The sequence below is a fragment of the Falco punctatus genome, assembly GCF_963210335.1.
Source record: "Falco punctatus genome assembly, chromosome: 4".
In the NCBI taxonomy this organism is placed as follows: Eukaryota; Metazoa; Chordata; class Aves; order Falconiformes; family Falconidae; genus Falco; species Falco punctatus.
The window spans coordinates 25,816,685-25,838,281 of NC_137583.1; the positions used below are offsets into that span (position 1 = coordinate 25,816,685).

The 21,597-nt window shown below is 38.2% G+C and overlaps 1 protein-coding gene across 4 annotated transcripts in view; it reads right to left on the minus strand.

The window, feature by feature from the left end:
* Nucleotides 1-21,597, minus strand: part of TNRC6A (trinucleotide repeat containing adaptor 6A) — a 56,421-nt gene that overhangs the window by 30,751 nt on the left and 4,073 nt on the right. For 2 of the 4 annotated variants that reach the window (XM_080384401.1, XM_080384402.1), the window contains exons 2-5: nt 20,937-20,984; nt 18,514-18,549; nt 8,304-8,394; nt 5,882-5,903 (exon numbers count right to left, since the gene is read on the minus strand). In XM_080384401.1, the coding sequence (XP_080240527.1) occupies nt 5,882-5,903; nt 8,304-8,394; nt 18,514-18,549; nt 20,937-20,984 (197 nt within the window). Of the gene's footprint in view, nt 1-5,881; nt 5,904-8,303; nt 8,395-18,513; nt 18,550-20,936; nt 21,506-21,597 lie in introns of those variants that run through there. The other 2 variants (XM_080384403.1, XM_080384400.1) reach the window with 2 other exon arrangements.

Genomic DNA, 21,597 nt, shown 5'->3' on the forward strand with positions numbered 1-21,597 from the left:
AAAAGCTGGTAACTCTGATTCCTTGCACAATGTTTTGATGCATGTAACATGACAAGTTATAATCAAAACTGAATTTCACAAATAGTCTTAAACAAATTACTTCCATTTATTCCTTTTACAATTTCCTGGTTTAAAAATAATTGAAGTAATTGAAAGTGACTAAGCGGGGTGGGGGGGGGTAGCGGCAGGGGTTGGGTAGCTATTTTAGCAAAGACCTATGAATTTGTCGACAATTTAATGAATAAACACTTAGCCTACTTCTGTGGTCTAGGTACTGCAACAAGGTTTGAAACAACAAAAAAAATTATTTCTTCACATACCACAATCTGTGTAACTACTGCCCAAATCTTAACTTTTTCATCTATCAATGTATCTCCCGCAATGATTCACACTAATTACTCTCTACAGTTTAAAGCACAGTCCAGCCTACACCTGAGGCGTGCTGACAGTGATATTGAGGAAACACCACCTTTTGCAGCCAGCACATCATTATCAAGCCAACAAAGTAGTTACACAGTAACAACACCACTTAGGGACATATATACCCTTCAGTCTTCTGCCCAGTTTTTAAGCTTTTTTTTTTTTTTGTTTTAAAGTTTTTTTTTTTTTTATTACTGCCAGCTTAAATGGAAAGTACACCTCACTTGAAGAGGTTTCTCACAGAACACCCCATAACATGATCAATGAGATTCAGTTTTCCTACACTACTACTGCCATTTGCATACAATTGCTCCTCCTGCATAAAGTAAAATCATTTCTGTGTGACATTCCACGAGACATTCAACAGAGCTGCAAGTTGCACGCTTAGGGCAGCACTGCAACGCAGCAACATTAATACTTTACTTTCCTAATTAAAGCTACTTTTAAGACAAAGTGCATATTGTAACAGAATCCAGTGGACTTGCTGGTAATCGAATCACATTTGACTATACGAGTGCAACTAATAAACAAGCTACTTTCTGCCAAGCCCCTACGCTACGACATGAACAGGACTTCAAAAACAGTTTAAGAAAATTTTATTTCTCATATATTCTGTGCATTCATTTCTTTAGCAAATGTGGTGACTCCTTCTACTACGATCAGCAAACGAAATAGAAATCTAACAGGTAAGACAGCTATACTAAAGAACATGCAGAGTTTACATTTGTACATTAATTTCAAACCGAAATTAATCCAAAGTGCAACAGAATTCCCTTGCATTCGTTCCCTTAAGTACCACAAAGTAAGTTTTAAGCTATGCAATTTATTCTGTGCAGCATTTTCTGGTCCACAACTTCTCAGGAGACTAAATAATACATTAATATTCCAATATGGCTACAATAAATTCCAACCCCTCTTAATCATTATCTTAACATTCTAATTTGTTATAAACAAGTTGCTTGTTTAATAAAAGTTTGTTCTGCACACCAGTATTTTATTTTGAACCATATTAAGGCAGAAAGATAACATTAACAGACTCACAGTCTATCACAGTTAATTTGCTTGACTAGTAATAGCAAGTTTACAGAAACGAGTATTAAAAATGACAGATTTTCATAAAGAACAAACCTGCTGAAAACCCACAAAGCAGGGGATGGTGAAGTTACAGTTTACAGAGAGATTCCAAAGAAAGACGCTTCCAACTTGTGTTGCTTTCCCACTCTGCAGATTTCATTAGAAAATGGAGGAGAAGCATGGTGTCATTTTACTGCTCCAGGAGTGCTGCCTGCCAACTCCTCCTGGAGTAGGGGCCCAGTGACTTAAACTCCCCCTCCAATAAAAAAAATGGCAGCTGTTCGAATAACTTTAATGCAGATGGAAAACAGTTTCTCACTCGCACACAAAATCAGCGTACAAAGATCAAATCGTCTACTAAACCACACAAAGAACAGCACCAAGCTGTCATTTAAATGTTTCTTCTTGCTGCTGCTGAAGCTGACCTCTTAAAAATGTATTGTAACGCTCTCCCTGCATGTCATGCCCCAAAGAGTTGTCAGTGCTGGAATGCTGAAGGGCAAACAGAGGAAGTCTGGCTTTCAAGCTGACACACGTAAGATGTAGTGCTAGAATTTTCGTTGTGGAAAAATGGCCGCAGCTGTAAGCTCAGCTAGCTGATCTGGAAAATATCTAACTGTTTGCCAATTCATTAACCCCTGAAGATCCGCACAAAGGTTAAGTTGTATGCCATTCCTACGGGTAATTTTAACAGCAAGCATTTCTTACTCTGTTCATTTTTGCTATTTGCTTTCAAGATTTAAAAGCTAACATAACAGTTTTTCCAATCAGGAAAAGCACAGTTAGGCAAGTGAAAAAAAAAAAAATACCCGACAAAAAACAGAAGAGTTAGTGTATTCAGGCAATTTTGCTTCACAGAGAAGAAAATGAATAAGAAGTTTCCAAGGTGGGAAATATGAGTCAGAGACTTCAATTCCACACCCAGCTATTTTTAAAAGCACTTTCCGTTTCAGTGGTTGATTCAAAGTTGATTCTGTTCTGCAATAAAAGTAGTACTTTATGCCTCTGCCTTCTACAAAGCAGAGGAATTCAGAACTGAAGATTGGCAGATGTTTTCAGCTCAAGCTTGTACTGTTTTGCAAAACGCAAAAGCATTCAGCATAACTAACCATCACACTAGCATCAACATTACTGTTCAGTTTCTACAAATTACTTCACTAGGGTATTATGTGTATACATTAAAGTGTGTGCAAAAAGATATTTCAGCTCATAATAAAATCTCATTCTCAAGAAACACACCATGATTAGTGAAGTGAGCATATACAACACAACTCAAAACGTTCCCCTTAAATAGCATTTACTTTAGTGCCTGGCTTATCATTAGCTACTTGCAGCCATAGTGTGGTTTGCAGAGTCCTGTTTTAGGAGAAATTCAGGGTAAATGGATTGATTTCTCTTTAATAGCACTGACATTAAACACAGCAAAACCAGGTATTTTGTTAAGCTAGATGGAATACCACAACAACCCACAATCCTACAGTATTCTCAACAAATAAGGGCTTCCAAATGATACTTATTTTTTCCTAAAATACCCGGTACAAGAGCACTTAGAGGGCACTTGTCGATGTACGAATTTATGCCAGCTGCCACACAAATGGAGAAATCTTCCACTTAACAGCTAAATAATACATTCACCTCTAACTCCTAGGAACTGCCTCTTCGCTCTTTTAATAAAAACAGATGTATAAAGCTAGACAGGTTACAGTATTTGAAATCCAAAAGAACAGCATACGTGCATTTTGAATGACAATACTACAATATTAAAATGCTACTTGTACCAGAAACGTTTATATTAGCATCACCTTCGTTACTTCCATTCCCAATCCTGAACAGAAGAAAAAAAAATGAGCACTATTAACTTCCTCAGAAAGTAGTAGTCTTATAATTTTACATGAACGCTGGTAGCTACTTCAGCTGGTACAACAGCAGTTTCTACCTTAGCTAAAACAATATTTTTGAGCCATCCAAACCACGCTTGAAACCAAGAAAAAATCTCCCTACCCACCCCCACCGCTTAACCAGGTACTTTTCTGAAAGAAGGAACATAATTCTGAATTATTTAGCGATCCTATACTCTTGTATTTTATCTTCAGCTCATGCACAGAATAAATTATTTAAGACATTAACGTGATGGAAACTTGGAAACTAATGAAACATTAATTTGCATCCTGAATACAAGTAGGCAAAACTGTTGAAACAATGAAAGAACCATGTGCAACATAAGCAACAAATTTTGTTCCTATAGAAACTGTTGCAAAGTTGTGTATCTGAATCTCATAATGTCTGTTCTTCATCAGGACTGCCAGCTTGAGTTTCTTTGACAACTCTAAATTCCTGCTAAACTTCCTGAAATACCCTTTTAATAATAATGTAACATTAAAGTTGGAACTTAATACTTCCATCAGTAAACACTAGGCTTCCAAGGAGAAAGAGGAAAAAAAAAAACACAAAACCCCAAAACCCCCCCAAGACTTATTTTGTCCTTCAAAAGAAAGGTATTTTCTTTCAATTTGAAGATTGCCATCAGGTGGCCTACTGAGCAGAATCACTGCCCTCCTGTCTTCATGCTATTTTTAGCCATCTGCTTCTGCAGCCATGGATGCCAGCGAGCATAAGTACAGAGGTCAAATGTTCATTCAAAATGGATGTTATTATTTACAGCAAAGTATTTTACCATTTTCCTCCTTCACTGTCTTTTCAGATATATTTAATTACTTCAGAACAAACCTAACACTTTCACAATTCTTTAAGTCTGGTGTATTAACTTCAAAGACTTATGGCAGGAATATACAGAAGAAAACAAATGCTTAGCCTGTACTCAAATGCAATTCAATGCACTGCTTGAAAAAGGGTGCTTTAAAAACACAAATCGAGTGTTTGTTGATTATAATACTCTTCCAGAAATTTTATTGAGTCCTGGGCCTAAAGACAAACATAGGATTCCCACCTGACTGCAGTGACCAGAGCCAGGCTGGAAGGGCCAGGACCTGCACGCAGCCCAACAAAGCCCCCAGGACGGCTGCACGCACAGGACATAAGCTCCCATTACCGACATCGGCTGTGGGAACTAACGCTCCAGCAGCCACCACGCTCTGGGAGCTCCCTCTGCCTCAAGGGATCAATTCTCCGTAACCAAAACGTCAGCCTCCTCTAAGCAGCACACAGAATCCCCCAAAACACAGAATCCCGGCTGCCATCACTCCCTCCGCAGAGCATCATCACACACTGAAAACCTATGGGTCCTACTCTTCCACATCCCCCCCTTCATTTAAAGACACATACTAAAGTATACACTGCACTTCAATAAACTAGACATAAACATTTCCTCCGATACCTAGTAATTGGTACTGCAGTCAGGACAATCAGTGCATTATTTTTTTTTATGTGGAGAACCGGCCTCCTCCATTTCAACCTCATGCGAACTAGGATGCTTCTTCAAACGTGCACCTCAGTAATGGACACTTTCATTGGTTTCTTTGCCTCTTTTCAAGCGCAGTATGTCTTCTACTATTTTACTACCTTCATGTCAGAACAGCACTTCAAACACTTTTTGATTTTTCCAACAGTAATTGCATCTTTGCTAAGCAGGGCTTCCGAGCTCCTGTTTCTACCACAGCTCAAGTAAGTATTAAATTAAACCCAATGTTCCCAGAAAACAGGGATTCAGCAAGCACTCCACACGATCACTTACGCAATTATTATCCACTACCCAACTAACAGGTTATGAGTTAGAATTAAAGAGAAAGTGAAAAGAATCTCTTTTTCCCCCTTTATAAAAGCCAGTTGGAACAGAGAGCTGTATAAAGCCCACAAACATTCAGAATAACTGCAGTGTTCCCAGCCTGCCACCGAACATCGAAATTACAGCTTTCAGATACTGTCAACCTGACAATTTTGTCAGGATGAACCCTCCACATGCAACAGTTAGTTAAAACCAGACACATCAATTACTTGTCTATCCAGCGTTCCCAATGCCCGTTACACTTAAGAGTATTTGGAAATGAAATCTCAAACAGATCCATTATGTGGATCTACACATGGTTGTAACTTCAAGTGTTAAGAGTGTTTGTGCACTTTTCAAACAAAGCAAAAAAGAGGAAGGAAAAAAAAACAAATAAGGGAAAAACTCCAGGTATTATGTATGTGCTTGGTGTTGTGTAAGTAATTAAGAATGGGCAAATAGGAAGAACAGAAGACTAATCCCTGGAACAAAGCCTTAGCCATTACTCTTCTAGTCTTTTGTGGTCACTGTTTGAAAAAGTGCAACTGAAGTTTCAAGGATCCCATCTTTTAGTTTTGAGAAGAGCTTTCAGGTGACTCGTTTGATTTAACAGTTAAAAATGCATAAATTAATATACTGAATAGAAATAACTCTAAAGTAACTTACCTTTGATTTTTTGTTCAATGGCCTAGAACAAGAAAAAAGAAGTGTCAGTGATTTGTGCAGATAAGAGAACAAACACATGTGCACGTGCCACTTCATAAAGCAACATTAGCTTTTGACTTCCCTCTTTTAAAATGATTTAAAGTTATTTAATTATCTACTTCAGAAGTGTCTCTTTAACCAACCCATGCCTATTATTGCTTATGCTTAGAAAGCTGTTTAAATGTTATAGAAGACAAAATTAATTTGAAAGATAACTACATGAAACAGACTGAATTAAACTTGCAAATTAACATGTTTTAAGTGAGTTAAAAACTGCCTGGAAGCAAAGAACCACCACTACTTTTATTGCAGAATACGGTAGGGGAAGAGGGAGGGACCTAGAAATTTAAAGGAAGTAAAAAGTAAACGCAAAATCTGCAAGTACTTCATTTCCAAGATTCAACTGGTGACACGGCCAAGATGAGAGATCTATTTGAGTAAGATTTTATCAGAGGATAAAAATGGGGAGATAAACATTTCTTGTATGGAAGTGCATCTTAATTGTGTGGTTTTAACTATAAAACGTAGTGAAACTGGTTTCATAAAGGACCTCTCAACAGCACAAATCCTAGTTCTTCCTATATGAAACTAGGGTTTTCTTAACCATCGCTTTAAAATGCACTAGTGCCAAAGCAAAATGAGATGTAATTTTCTGTGGCCACTTTGGTAGCTGTACACAACCCTTTTTAATAATGATACCACATATATTCATAGCGTGCAATAAATTTGCAATCATACTTAAGCAATGATTGTCTATAATTAAAACTGTGAAGAGAGAAGAAATAGAATGTGTGAATGCAAAAAAAAATTATTGATTCACTGATTTGATGCTTGGCTAGATTCAGACATTAGCCCTGGCTAGGGCTGACAACTGAAACTTTATTAATACGACTCTTCAGTGTCACAGCCTCACTTCTCTTACAGAAATCAAGACCATTTAAGAGAAAAACCTTCTTTTTCAACTTACTAAGCTGACAAAAAGCAAGGACACATACAAAAATTTAAGTTGTACCATCCAGTAGTTAAAAATGTAGCCTCTTGCTCCCAAGATGCACATGAGCATTCTTGTGGCATCCTACTCTTTCGTGCACAGAACCTACTTAAACTCCTGATAAATGCCACACACTCAACGTTTTGCTACTCTGAGAATACAGCACGTCAATAAAGACACGTGGCTCCTGAGCAGTCTAGCAGGTACTCCACAGCAGGAGAAAGAGTAAGCAAAACTTCCCATTTTAGGCAAAGGTCTGCTCTCTCCACTTTCAGAAAACTATTTATGCTTTCATTTCTCCTAATATTTCACTCTCTCAAACATGCCTTTCAAACTCATAAAACGCTGAATTTTTGAGGAGAAAGTCAGCTATGAAAAACCACTTATTTAAAATATTCAAATTCTGCAAGTAAACCAGTTCCTTTCCTGTTACAACTTTTGATTAAAAAAATAATTCTAACACGAAAATTAGCTATAAATTACAATTGAGGTCCAAAAATTATTATGCAGCTTTGCTGTCAGCTGCTGAAAAGAACCTCTCATTCTAAAATATGAGCACATACTTCTTCTTGGAGTATCCCTCCAGTACTATTTCACTTAGATTTGTTGCAAGATCAGACATAACTCATCTTGTACAAGTGCAAAACAAACGCCTTTATTTAGGCTAACAAACAGGGAGAGCTGAGTACTGATTACTTGACTATGTAATAAATATCTAGCATTCGTCAGTAAAATCAAAGAAAAACTATTAGTTAGGTTCACTTTGCTACCACCAGTTAGCAAACAAACCTGAAATGGACATGTTTTTAAAAGAGATTTACAAGCTCCTCTCAAGCATAGGGTCAATACTTAGAATCAATGTCCATGATTAATATCTTGACAGTAAACATGAATTCTGAAGCGTTTACAAGCATTTCTGTGATGTTTCCATCCCAAATCACCTTTACTGTCAATATTTTTGTTTTTCTCCACCTTCCCTAATACAAACTATCTTATGACATGTTTCCTTACTGAAGGATAAGAAGATATATATTAAAGTGAGGACACAGCTGAAAGCCACCATCTTAAAAAAAATTGGTAATTTTATTCTACTAATAAATGCACTAACACTGAAGAAGTTTTCAAACTCAAAACTGCTTCAACTGACAATCAGGAAAAAGAACGGTCATCTCAGAAGAGTATTTAATCTCTGAAGAAACTGTACACAAAGCCAATTAAGATGTTCAATTTGTCAGTTACCACTAAGTAACTGACAGTTCATTTAAAGCTTCGAACACTAAATTAAAAAGAAAATGCTTCTGAAAACCTACAACAGCTAAACCAGTATTTACTTGTGATGAAACAAAAGTAACCCACAAGCACTAGTTTTTATTTTTTTAATGTTTGACATACCTTTTTTTGAGCAGCTTCCTTCTTCTTCTTGTCTTCTTTTCTCTTTTTCCTTTCTTCCATCAACTGTTCTTCCTCTTCTTGCACTAAATCCCTGAACCACACAGTTTGTAATTAACTCTCCCAAAATACAATCTGTACACACTTAGATTCATTTTAGAACAATTATTTCACAGTGATAGAAAAGGAACTGGGGAATTTTACTTCTAATTGGATAATATTTCTGTAGGGACTATGTACTTTCACTGCAAACCACAAGTGACAAAACTTTAAGAACATATGCAGCGTCAAGCTACATGTAAGATCTTTTTTCCAAAGCTCACCACGAAGACTTGGACATTAACCTGATTCAAAAGCCAGCGTAAATTCTGACGTTATGTGAATTTGTATGACCAAGCTCTCGCATGTCATTGCTCCCCACTGTCACACACGATCAGCTCTGACCCAGCACAGAGTTTGGCTACACTCAGCAGGAGCCCAGCAAGGGGTTCCTCCCCAGCCACGCATGCCCACTGGCATCAACATGGGTGCCCAGGCAGCCATGCAGGTATCTGCATCACTGCACCCATCTGCCAAGAAACAACTGCTCCGTACGCACTTCCCTGCCTGAGCAGCAAGCTAACTCAGCTGGCTGTGCATCTGTATAGATAGTACTGCTGATGCAGAGGGCCCATGAAGTAAAGGAACATGAACTTGAAAAGCATGGTCGGACCAGAGCTTCCAATAGCCAAGCAATTTTAGAGCAACTTAAATGAGCGACAAAGTTGTAACTTGACAAAAGTGGGACCCCCCATCCTTAACTGAAATTCACTTAATACAACGGTTTACATGCTAGAACAGAACGCTTAGCAGCAACACCACTTTCAGATTACGCTGTTTAAAAACAGACTTCAGCAAAGGCAAGACAAAAAGGAGAACACAGAGTAAAAAAAACCAAAAACAGAGACAACCAAAGATATGCACTCATACTTGCAAGTTATCAGGGTCAGTAGGAACTCGTATCTGATACAAATTTCATGATAACGAAAATAAACTGTTCTTTGAGGCTATGCTCCGAGAGGTGCAGTGATTCTTGATAAGAATGAGAACAAACTCCACACAAACACAACTGACAGAAAACTCTGTGGCAACAGGCAGACAAAAAAGCATTTGGGCCAATGGTGTAAAAAGCTGATGACAACATGGAATGTGCAACTGAAGATCAGTTAGTCATTTTGTACACAAGAATAAAAACAAATGCTCACAGAAAGAAGGGCTCTGAAGTTTAGAAAGTAACAATAAAGCTGAAGATACAAAAATAAAACAGTGGCAGCAGTTTGCTTTTGTTAGAACACTAAGAGGGAGAGGGAACATACTAATATTCAGTTACTTTAAAGTTTGAGATTCAGGGAATAAAGCATTTTTGTGTACTAGAAAGCCTACCTGCAAGGCTCTTCTTTACCCTTTAAGGGTCAGGAATGTTTCTACACTCAAAACCTTGGCAACTTTTGGTCCACAAGCCCTGACAGTACAGTCAGGTGGACAAGATTTAAAAAATAGGTTGAAAATGTCTTTCCAGACCTCTTTCTGAAGCATGTATCTAGGTTGCAACACACGTTCCTCTGATGTCCTGAATCCTAACCCCAGCTCCACTGCACATCCTCTCACTGGGCAAACCACTAAATTCTACGACACTGAACAGGACGTGAGAACAAACTCCAGACTTGTTGAGTGAGTAAAGGAAGAAGACACCAAATTTACTCTTTGAACAACCTTCAAAGATTAGTATAAGTCCTCTTTTTTACATTAACATTTCATACATAACTGGTATTCTCCCAAATCTGCACACACTTTCTGATCTGCTGCAGCTCAAGTAACAAAAGCTACTCAGATTCAGCTACTGTGGAGATGTCTGGACAGTGAAACTGCTTAAGAGTCACAAAGGTTATTTACTGTGGCAAAAGAAAAAGCTGAGCAACAACTGATGGAAGGGCATTTACACATCTGTTTGTGACAAACAGTCTTGCCTGGTGTCTGTCTCCAAAATTCAGCTTTGAATGTGAAAAGCTATTTTTATCTTTGCCATGCTGTTCACATACTAAACAAGGCAAAACAGTAGAAGAGATTTTATTACACCATTACTTTGATTGCGTTCAAATCTCTGTTTAAGAAGTTACCCTCATTCTATGGCACATGGTTGCGTGCACTCACATTATCAAACAAAAGACAATCTTGTTATACAAAACTTTGGTGAGAAAATGAACTAACAATGCCAGTAAGGGGCTGTCAAGAAGCAGTCTACTTCTTCTAGAAACACTGAGCTCCTTTTTAATCCCAAACTACCTACAACTACAAATCTCCAGTTTCAAATAAAATATACGTGTCAGAAGCAGTGCCAATTGAATACAGTAAAACACAAGATACTCCACAAGTATTAAAACTTTCATTATTTATTTAGATATATAAATAACTGGTTAATTCTAACACAGCTCAAGTCCCTTTCAAAACAGGCACAGGCATCAGTTTTGTGGTGGTTTTGGGGGTGGTTTTGGTTGGGGGTTTTTTGAGTTATTTTAGTTTGGGGTTTGGTTTTTTTTTTTAGTTTTTTTTTTTTGTTAAATCCACACATGACCTCCAGTTCCCAGTTGCCCAGTTCCACTGTGGCAAATTCATATAACTTCCTCACTTTTTAATTAGACAAAACAGCACTTCTTTTGGCACCTGCCTCTCATTGTAGGTGGTGCCAATCTAAGCAATACTAAACAGCAGCTCATCAGATCTTCCCTTTCTGGTAGCCAGCAGCTTATTGTATTTTGCATTCTGCATAATGCTGCCATTCTTTTGGAAGAGCCAAGTACAACGCTACTGCTGCCCATTTCAGTTCTACCTTTAAACTTTAAAACTGTTCTTTTGTCCTGTTGTGAGAGTCTTCAGCAAGATGCCAACAGCGGCTCTCCTCCTGGTAAAGATAATGCTGTAATAATGATATTTGTAATAAAATGTCAAGGCTTGTGGCCACTATTATTAATACTAGTTTCAAACAAAAAGAGATATGGTAGTGTTTTCACATGACATTCACTGTGGAAGAAAAAAGCCAGCAATACTTAAAATATTTATAGGGCACAGAAACTTCTGAGACTATTAACATCAGTACACAAGACAAAAAAAAAAAATCATATGACTGCATTTTGGGTAACTGAAGAAGTTCTCAAATCTATTTTTATTACTGTTCACACTACCAGACAACAGTTATGCTTTATCTAGATGGTAAAAAAAAATAAAATCAATTTGTTCGGAGGGAGGAAAGCTTCATAATCACAAAATTAACAAGTATTTCTTTACTTAATTACAAATGTATTTTCTGACTTCCCTCTGTAAACAAAAAAAAAAATTTGGAGCATGCCTACATGTATCTGTAAAGCAATTAACAGAGACAGAAGTCAGTTTTCACATCTGCTTGCAGAGATCTGTGTTCTCACTGCAAATCCGATTTCAATCTCTACTTGTTTCTTTTCCGAGCGCTCCCTTCTGTTGGGGTATCACTGATTTATTGTATATCCAGCATCCCTCTTCTCCCCTATCACTTTTTGAGTGAATGTTACAAGTACTCATCAACTCATGCTGCATGTGTTAACAAAAGCAGTCTGGCACTGCAGGTATTTTACCAGAGGTAGAGCTGCAGCACATGTTGACAATAAGCAGTCAAACACCACTAGTATTCTTTCCACCCTACATATACAGTAACGTACTACAGACCGACCACCACTCTAAAAAGTTTCCACAGACCAAATTTTGACTTTTAAGATTTTCTAATAACAGCAAGTAACCATAGTTATTTCTTTTTATAAAGGAATTGTTTCTGATGTGATAAAATAAAAAAAAATAAAATCTAAAAATGTTATTTCCAAGACACACACCCCCCTCGTATTTTAGTTGCTCAGCATGGCATCACAAGCCATCAAACAAAGCACAGCTATTTTGCATTTTATCACAGTTTTATCATCTGGCTGCATTCATCGAGGACTGTCTTACTGCAAAAAGCAATCTTGCATTTGTAATTAGGTCTGAAAAATTATTTCACAGACAGCTAGAGGTTAGTCATGTAACTACAGAAAATGGCTACAGTTGGCCAGTTTCATTTAAAGCAATCCTTTGGACACTTTACAAATTTGAGGTAGTGATCAACATGCAGTGATAGCTGTGCACGATAAAGGTGATACCTAAGTCAGTTTTGTTCCTCACTTGCATCCTGAGCATTTGTAACCAAGCTGAAGCTGACCCTCAGTTTGAGTTAATTTGGAATAGTCCAATTTTTAACAGGCAATTTGAGCCAGGAAACAATACAAGAAACATGTAAGTCTGAAATCAGTCTAGAAAAAACAGTGTCTCTAAATCACAGTTCATTCTCGACAGAATACACAGTTTGCTTACAGTTGACTTCTATACAAAGAAGAGTCACTGATTTGCTGTTCAGGAAGACCGTATTTCCTGAAGTACCATTGAGAAGAAGAGACATCTAATCCAACTGAAAAGGCCAAGTACTGTATCTTCCTCCCATGGCCAGGAAAGTTGTGTCCACAGCCCTTCTTCTCTCACAATCTCATTGCTTACTGCACAGCTACCTGGCACCTCCCAGAAGCACAAGTTGAACATACATGTTCTATGAGCCATTCTCTGCCCACCTTGTCCCAAGATCACCCCAGGAAAAGCACAATGGCAAGCAGGCTGTGCAACAGGAATTCCCGTCACCTTCCCACGACATCTTTTCCAAAGGTTACTCAGATCTGAGGAAGAAGCAAGCTATGACCCAGAGTACTCACTATTCTGGGTTGCTATCCTTTCCGGGGTCTTGTGCCCCCAGCTCTACCCAGCAGTGGGGGTGCACGTCTTCATGTGAGACAGGATGAGCTGCCAGACCTTAGCAAGAGATGACACCCGGAGAACAGGCTGCTGCTGTCAGACGTAGTCAACCACTCTGAAACCTGCCCCTGCAAGGCTGCAGAGCCTGGGGGAAACAGTCCGGCTCCCTCCTGACTGCCACCCGAATTAATCACCCAAACAAGCGAGCCAAACAAGGTCTGTGGGCACAGGTTAAACACCTTGGATGCAGTACATGTATCAATGCTGCAGGATGGTATGTTACCTAGGACTGTCTACTGGACCAAAAGCTTATTTACAGGATTTCTAATAACCTGCAAAGAATTCTAAGAGTTCAGAAAGCCACTAGCACTTTGTTTTGCATAACAAATTTCAGTGCGTCACATGCAAAAACTACATTAACTGAAAATCTTTCTACATTTAGAAGAAAGCTATAGCACTTTAAAGTGCAAGTAAAATGCAAAATAGTATTTTCATGGGGGGGAAAGGAAAAAAAATAAGTCATCAACCCTGGTGCAGCTAAATCAACAAGATTACATTTTGGTTTTAGAATGCAGATGCTAAAAACTAAGATACCAGAATCTCTGGAATATTCTACAACAGCATCATTTTTTTTGCTTCCACACAGGAACTACAAAACCCCTAAATTATGACATTGTGATCATTCTATTTTCATGTATTTAAGAAAACCAGATTTTAGGTTATAAAGACAGCTTAGAACACATTAAAACCCCCCTATAATCAGTATCAGGATCCTAGGCGATCCCTGAAAAAAAAAATTACCCACCTGTAGTTCATGACAAGTTTTTAAAAGAGTATTAGATTACCATTATAATGTTAAATCTCAGTGACTGGAAAGCAAAACGAACCCATTGTACAATTAAGTAACAACAGTAGTAAAGCCTTTACTGCCCACGTTCTTCACTGAAAACTGACTTTTTCAAGAAAGGCAGTCCTGTTCCCACTACCCTCTTACATAAACATAAACCTGAAATACAAATTCAGAGTTGCTTATTAAGTCATCACAGTCTAAAGCAGAACTCCTGAATTTCCATCTCTGACAGCTGAAAGCGCAAGTTTCCTTTATTCTTTCTAATGCAGTAATACACGGCCCTCTCAACAGACAGCAAATGGTAGTATTTATGCCTCAGATTCCAACACTCATTAGAACATATAACAAACAAGCTACATTTTTAATGCTACTCCTCCAGAAACAGAAGTGTTAAGTAGTATTTCCCATTTATCATCTTAGACTTTAATAGCTAACCTATTCTTGCTATATTATTCTTTGTGTACAGACTAGCAGCAGCTTCACGTTTCTTATGGTGTTTGTTACTTGCTGTAAAGTAACCAGTCTCACAGCAAAAAGACAAAGCCAGAAAATTAACAAATTTATTTCTGGGTTTTTCTCTACATCCAGGTAGATTAAATCCATTGACCTTGTATGGCAGAAGTGTTTGTAGCAGCACGCTTGGTCCATCAGCTGGCCAAACAAAAAGCAATGACTGATAATTCTGATTCATAACATGAATATATAAACAGACCTCTATTATTTCCCCTATCAGCCATCCAACTTTCACTAAAACACATGTACAGGGAATTTCCTTTTCCTCCTATATAATTGGATTAGCTTGTTCAAGGTTAAATGGTCTTAGCAGAAATGCAAACCTTATTTTTCAATTTAGATCAACTGAAAATAAAATACACCATACAAAATTCACATTTGAGACAAAGGCCTTCATCTTAAACAGCTTAACTTGAAAGGTGCTTTATTTTCAAGTGAGACCAAATATAAATGGATCTTGATCTCAGGAGAGACTGCACATTTGATGGCTCTGAGAACATGCAAGTAGAAGCTGCTATTATCAGCATAATTTTAAGCAGACTGTCAGATAAATATTTACCATTAATTATTTTAAAATATTTTTTCTCCAATTGTGTACCTCAGCACAATTCTTGTTTGTGTAAGAGGAGAAACAAACTACCAAAATACTTTCCTCAAGACATTTCCAAAAAAAAAAAAAAAAAAAAAAGGGAAGTACTTTTTAATCTTCTAGGACAGGTATCACTGGCAAGACAGAAAGCACTTTGCAGTTCTGGGTGATTTTTGAGATGAAGTCTTTCACTTCATTACCATCACAATCACATGCCATTAAATGAAAAGCAACTACATTCTTACTTCTACAGTCAGCAGTCATTTTTACTTCTTTGTCTGAAGTTTTGACAGTGCTAATTTTATTTTTGTATGGCTTGATTTGTTATTTGGCTTGTGAACTAGAAAAAAGCTGCAATGCTCCAGATGTAAACATTCCAGGTAATATTTGTATCAAAATATATTTTACTTATTACTTTAATTCTTGAAAAAATTTGCATTAATATTTGATATCACAAGCTCTAGCTGGGCATTGTAAAAGTATCTGGGCCGAAATAGATATATTTAAACCCTGTTCTTGTGTTACAGAGGAGGAGGATCAAGTACACCCATGTTTTCCCTGGAAGACATACCGAGGATGGAATAATTAGTGTCTGTGCAGCATGCTATCTTTGCTATTATAATACACAACAGGGAAACATGTTATGCCACAACAGAATTACAATTCTAGTCACCTCACTGAGGAAATTATGGTTACAAGAAAAATTCTGACACAAATTAAGATCTCAGACATAGCACTGCATTATTATGATTTGAACTCAATATTTATCTTCGAGCGAAAGCATGTATTACTTGCACACAGCAAATTTCCACACCAAACTAAAACAAGCTGCCATTCACCCACCGTTAATGCCAGTCACCTAGCATTCACCAAACCCAAACCACCTACGCAACAGAACTGCATTTGCTGGCTTTCTGGACTCTTCAAGCTAGCGCTAACAGAACTGCCTCTTCCCAAATGCTGCTGAAGATGCCGGCAGGGTTACCAATGGCCAGGTACAGTGTTTGCTAGCCAAGCAGACACCTTCAAAACCCACTTTCAACCCACACTAAAGTCGCTGCCCCACAAGATGGAGCTAGCACATTTTTAAAGACTGCTTCCATCACCAACCAATGCTCTCAGAAGCCTCGGGGCTGTGAAGGGATTCTCCCTCAGGTACGGCATGCTAGGTGTCCTTTGAAGCACTTCAAAGACTGGTTTTGTGTGGTTGCGATGGCCCCCCATGCTGAACACATTCAACGACCAAGCCCTGCGCCAGTCTCAACCAACAGCGCGCAGAAGGTCCCGCAGGGGCATGGACAAGGGAGACCGGTTAAACAACTAGCCAGCCTCTTAGGGCCCTGTGTTAGTAGCTGAAGATAAAAAGATAAAAATGAATTTTTATCTTCTACCCATATACTACATGGAGTAAACATAAAAGTAGGAATTAGAAGTGCTTATACACAGTGGCTTTTGAAACCACTCCAAGATTTCCAGTGACAAATACAGAAAATAAATTTTGGGGAAAGTAAATATAGTCCTTTCTACCATTTGCTTTTCTTCTAGTTATAAATTAACTTGTAATGCTACAGGTGGAACACTGGCAGGTAATCACATCTAAGCATCTGAAACTGAAAGGTCTTTTACAGTGCTGCAAAGATAGCAAACATGCAGGCAGCACTACTTATTCAACCTATGTCTGATAGCCTCCAGACTTTCAAACATATTGCTGAGACCAAGTTTTGATTAATTTTTCTATATTCTGACAAGTTCCCCAATCTTTACATTTTATGAAATGATGCAATTACATACAACTGCCAATAGAAAATATTTCTCAGTTTCTATAAAATAAACAGCTAGCTTTTCTACTAAGCCATCATTATACAAGAATCAATTACAAGATGTGTATTTTTACTAAAAATGGACCCTCCAACTCCTTTATCAATGCTTCCCACAAAACAGTGTACTACACCAAAAGGATCACTCTTCAAGTTTATGGAATAGAAACCAGTACTTTGAAGTTAACAAAAAAAACCCAACAAAAAAACAAAACAACAAAACCCACCAGTGCCTTCAATGGAAATGCTCTGGCAACTAAAACCACTCAGCATATTACACAGGAGCAAGGAAAGCCTCAGGCACTGATAACAAAACAAAAATACTTATTTACAGATGTGGTGTATGGCGTTAATGCTTTCCAGCTATTAACATACAGAAAAGGTGTTGCCAAGCTAAAAACTGAAACAATTACTTCAATGAATATTTAATCAATGAATGCATGTCAGCTACATTCTTTTTTGCTTTTAAATACCTCAGTCTTTGAATTATCACCTTAAAAGTACAGCGATAGACTTCCGACTACCATGTCTACCACTACTGATTACCTGGAATACACTCACCTTTCCCATTTTCCTAATACAGAAGCTAGCTCGACAGAGCTATGTTCCAAACTACAAGCACTATAAATATGCCGTATTTCTGGAACAGTGTGTGTTACAGTTTCACCCTGAGGTTTCATCTGAGATGTTCACTTCTACATAAGCATACAAAAATGTCTTCGCCAAGAAGTTTATCATCTAAATACACAAGACTTCAGTAGCAGCAATAAATAACCCCTATCTTAATTTAACAAATGGGAAGCCAAAGGCAGATTAAACTGCTTCTCCATAATCACACTGGTCATATAGGATATCTGTAACAGATGCACAAACCCAAAGATTCTTCAAGTCCAGAATCTTAACCATATGACCACCCATACTTTAGACTGCTTCAGTTTTATTAACACAGTCAAGAAACACACTGCACAACAGGTTTGCTGTAAGACCAGAAAAAGAAAAGGTAAATGCAAGTTATGTTATGGGGACAACCTGACAGTTACGCATGACCTGGAAAACCATGTGTAGAGGAGAACAGAATGCATAATTTTTCCTAAATATCTCTAAAGATCTTGGAAAGTATGAATAGAACGCTGTCTCTCTGGAGTAAACTCTTCCCATAAGAGATTTATCAGGAAAACACCCACACCCCAAAAAACCCCAAGAGAAAATCAAGTGCTTAAATATGAACAGAAACTACATTTCTCACTGTTTCTCTACGCCTCTACCATTGAGCCATCTCACTTTTTTTCTACAGCAAGTAAGGAAAGCCTCATGGAAATATGGTAATTATTCTAACATGGAAGAGTGAAGAAAAAATAAAATTGTACAGTAGTAACTTAGTAGAATACATGGATGAAATCTAGAGGTATACGTGATTATAGGTAAAAGGTTTGTTTTCCCAGAACATGGACAGTCTGCAACCAATGCAGATGGAATCTCCGTAGCAAAAACACAGGCAAATGAAAGCAGTGAGTGAATCTCCCCCGTAATTTGCATGCTTGTGAAGTCAGTCAAAAACACATGTTTGGAAAAAAGAAAAATTGTAAACATATTTCAAATATTTACCTTCTCTCAGTTCCACATAAATGAGGCAGGAAAGCCCTGTTTACCAAACAGAATTAAAAAGTTATTTCTTAGATCAGAAGAACTAAATGGTGATTTTTACTGGTCCCGATTTTAATCAAATTTAACTCTTGCATTTCTTCAGTTAATAATGGACAGTTCTTGATCAGCAGTAGACTGAACAGGTGACATTTAACTTGGAATGTTATGCAACAATACAGTGTGCAATAGATTTATTTGAATTACTGTCACAAATCATGCTTACTTTTGAGACCAGAAATACTTGCATAGGACCAGGCACGTACGTATTTTAAAGAGAACACAGACCAAATGAAGATTCTTTTCCAAAAGACCAAACAAACCAAATTGCTAATCCTGAGTTTAAAACAGTAATCACTCCAACTGGATAAGCAAGCTGTAATAGTTATCCTACAGCAAATCACAGTCTAGGCCAATATTCTTAGTAAGATAAAAAAAGATTATTTGCTACCCACTAATTTATAAGCATAAACTCCAAAGGTGACTTCAGAACATACATGAAGCAATGCCAACATCCTATGGATTTTACAGTCTATACATACACTATGCAATTTTCGATTAAGAAAAAATATAGCATACGTCTATTTACCTTTCCCAGGAAAAGATATTTGCACTTTTGCAATTTGACTAGGTCACTACAAATTTGATAAGAACATAAAAAATGACATTAGAGAAAGAACGAGGGCTATCTGTTGAGTTCTACAACAGTAAAACAATTAGTCAGGCCTATCCAGAGCAGGCACGCCACAGTTTTATCAGGCTATGTGCTCACATGATGAAAACTCGCTCACTAACATAAACCAGTTAGTCTACAGGTTTCTAAAAAACAACTGGTATACTAATGTTAACTCAAAACCAGTTCTGAACCTTTTCAATGAATAAAACATACATGTCTGTCAGAAAACACGAGGACCCATTCATTCAGAATTTACTCTGCAAACCTTGTTCTTGTCCTCATCCCCCCCACAGCACTGAGTTCAGGCAGTTCTATAGTTTCATTTCTTGTCACTATCTGCCACGCCTGCCAGCATGACAAGGTATCTCCCTTAAGGTCATAAAAATGTGAAGATCTACTGCTTACTAAGACTTGCACCAGAATATCATTTTCAACTTAGCACCCTATCCATCTAAATAATTATTAATTAATAATACTCAAGTATGCACTGAGTACTTTCCATAGAACACTAATGAATTAATTTCTTTTTTTATTATGTTTTTCCTCACAGCATTTTGGTACCATTTTTGGACAGATTACTTAAAGTGTTGCAATTTGAAATCATTCTCTTCAACTGAAGTCCATTTAACAACGACCTTGACATTGTATTTAAAAGCAGTATGCTAAGCATATCTCAAAGATTCTATGTATGTCAACAACAAAATGGGAAAAATTATTCATGCTTAAGCATATTACCAAAAAAAAGAAAAGGAAGATACACACTGACAGCAGGGGAAAGCCGATCAGTTTTCACAGTGTATTCATAAATGGATCTGGAAGTTGGAGACTGATTAGGCACAGTAAATAAGAAAAAAAGAAAGGTATTAGAAACTAATGTTCTACCAGTTACATTAAGGGATTCAGCATATTTATAATGGCCCTTGCAGAAGTCCCTTTAAAGGTTCGCTAGCAGAAGTCCCTTTAAGGTCAAATTGAAAGAGAACACAAAAAGAAAGTAGGACAAAAGTCAAAAACAAAGAATGTAAACAGAAAGAGGTAGATATTTGCAGGAAAGTCACCATACCAGAAATAAACGGTGCAAAAGTAATTACTTCTTAAATACAGAAGTGATGTACATTACTGACACAATTCTTAATTCAACATAACGCTTAACTCTTGAGCTAGGTAATTGAAAAAAAGAGCTGCCCATTTACAAAGTTCTCCAATAAAAAACACATGCTAATGGAAAATTCACCATCCGTAACTCTTCATGGAAAGAGGCAAAGGCCTAATGGTTATACGGCAACATACAGTTTGAGTTCAAACCAAATTTCTTGCCAAAACCATCTATCTCTGGCCTCCCAACAAACTGCACAGGAAAAAAACTCAAATCTACCCTTTGTCATTTTTCAGTTCTTGCTACGTGCTACAACTCAGGACAGGAAAGTAAGTTATTTTTCTCTTCAAAAACGTACCCTACTAAAGAAACTCTATTGTACAACCTGATATTGTTATAATGCAAAAAAAACCCCACGCTAAAAAGGTGTTCAGTCTATAGAAATAACTAAATTGCTCAGATATCTCTATGCAACAGAGGACATTTTCAAATTCAGGCGTTTTTATCCTTACAATTAACATGAGATTAAAGCTCCAGATAAAGCCCACAATGATTTCTAGCCCAAGGCCAACTCTTGTTCTGAACTGTAGGAGTGAATTTAAATGAGCATCTTACCTGCTTAGTTTTCTTTCGACTTCTTTGGTAGCTTTAGCTTCCAATTCTCTGGAACAGAAAGTGATGTTGGTTTCCATGTCAACAGTAATGCAGCACAAAGCAAAAAATAAAACTGGAGCGAGGTTAAGATACACACTGAGCTCCATATGTTGATTTGTCAGGAGGAAACGGGGAGACCGCAGATTGCCAAGTAATCAAATGATATGTTTACCCAGGGACAGCGAGGCGAGCGGAGCATAACCAACACCAGCTACCCTTCGCTACCGCACAACCTGTACTTCATCGTTTCAGGCACTTTAAGGAAAACAATTCTGCTGCATCACTTCAGCCCGGGGATTTGTTTAAAACGCAGCAGCGAGGCAGCCCTCTGTGCCCTATCAGCCCAGAAAGACCGGCGGCTACAAAGGGCTGCCAGCCCCGCAGGAGCAAACAATACCGAGCGCAGGAGGTCAAAGCTCAGCCCCGCGGGGAAAACACCGCTTCTGCCCCGCGCCGCTCCGCCCGCCTCCGCCCGCTCCCGCCCGGGCGAGCCCACTCCCGCGGGGCGCCCGCCGCAACCCCCCGGCCCCCTCCGCCGCAGGCCCCGCCGGCCCGGGCCGCCGCGTCCCCCCCCGCCGCAGGGCCGCCCCGGGGCTCTCCCGCCGCCCGGCCCCTCCCCCGC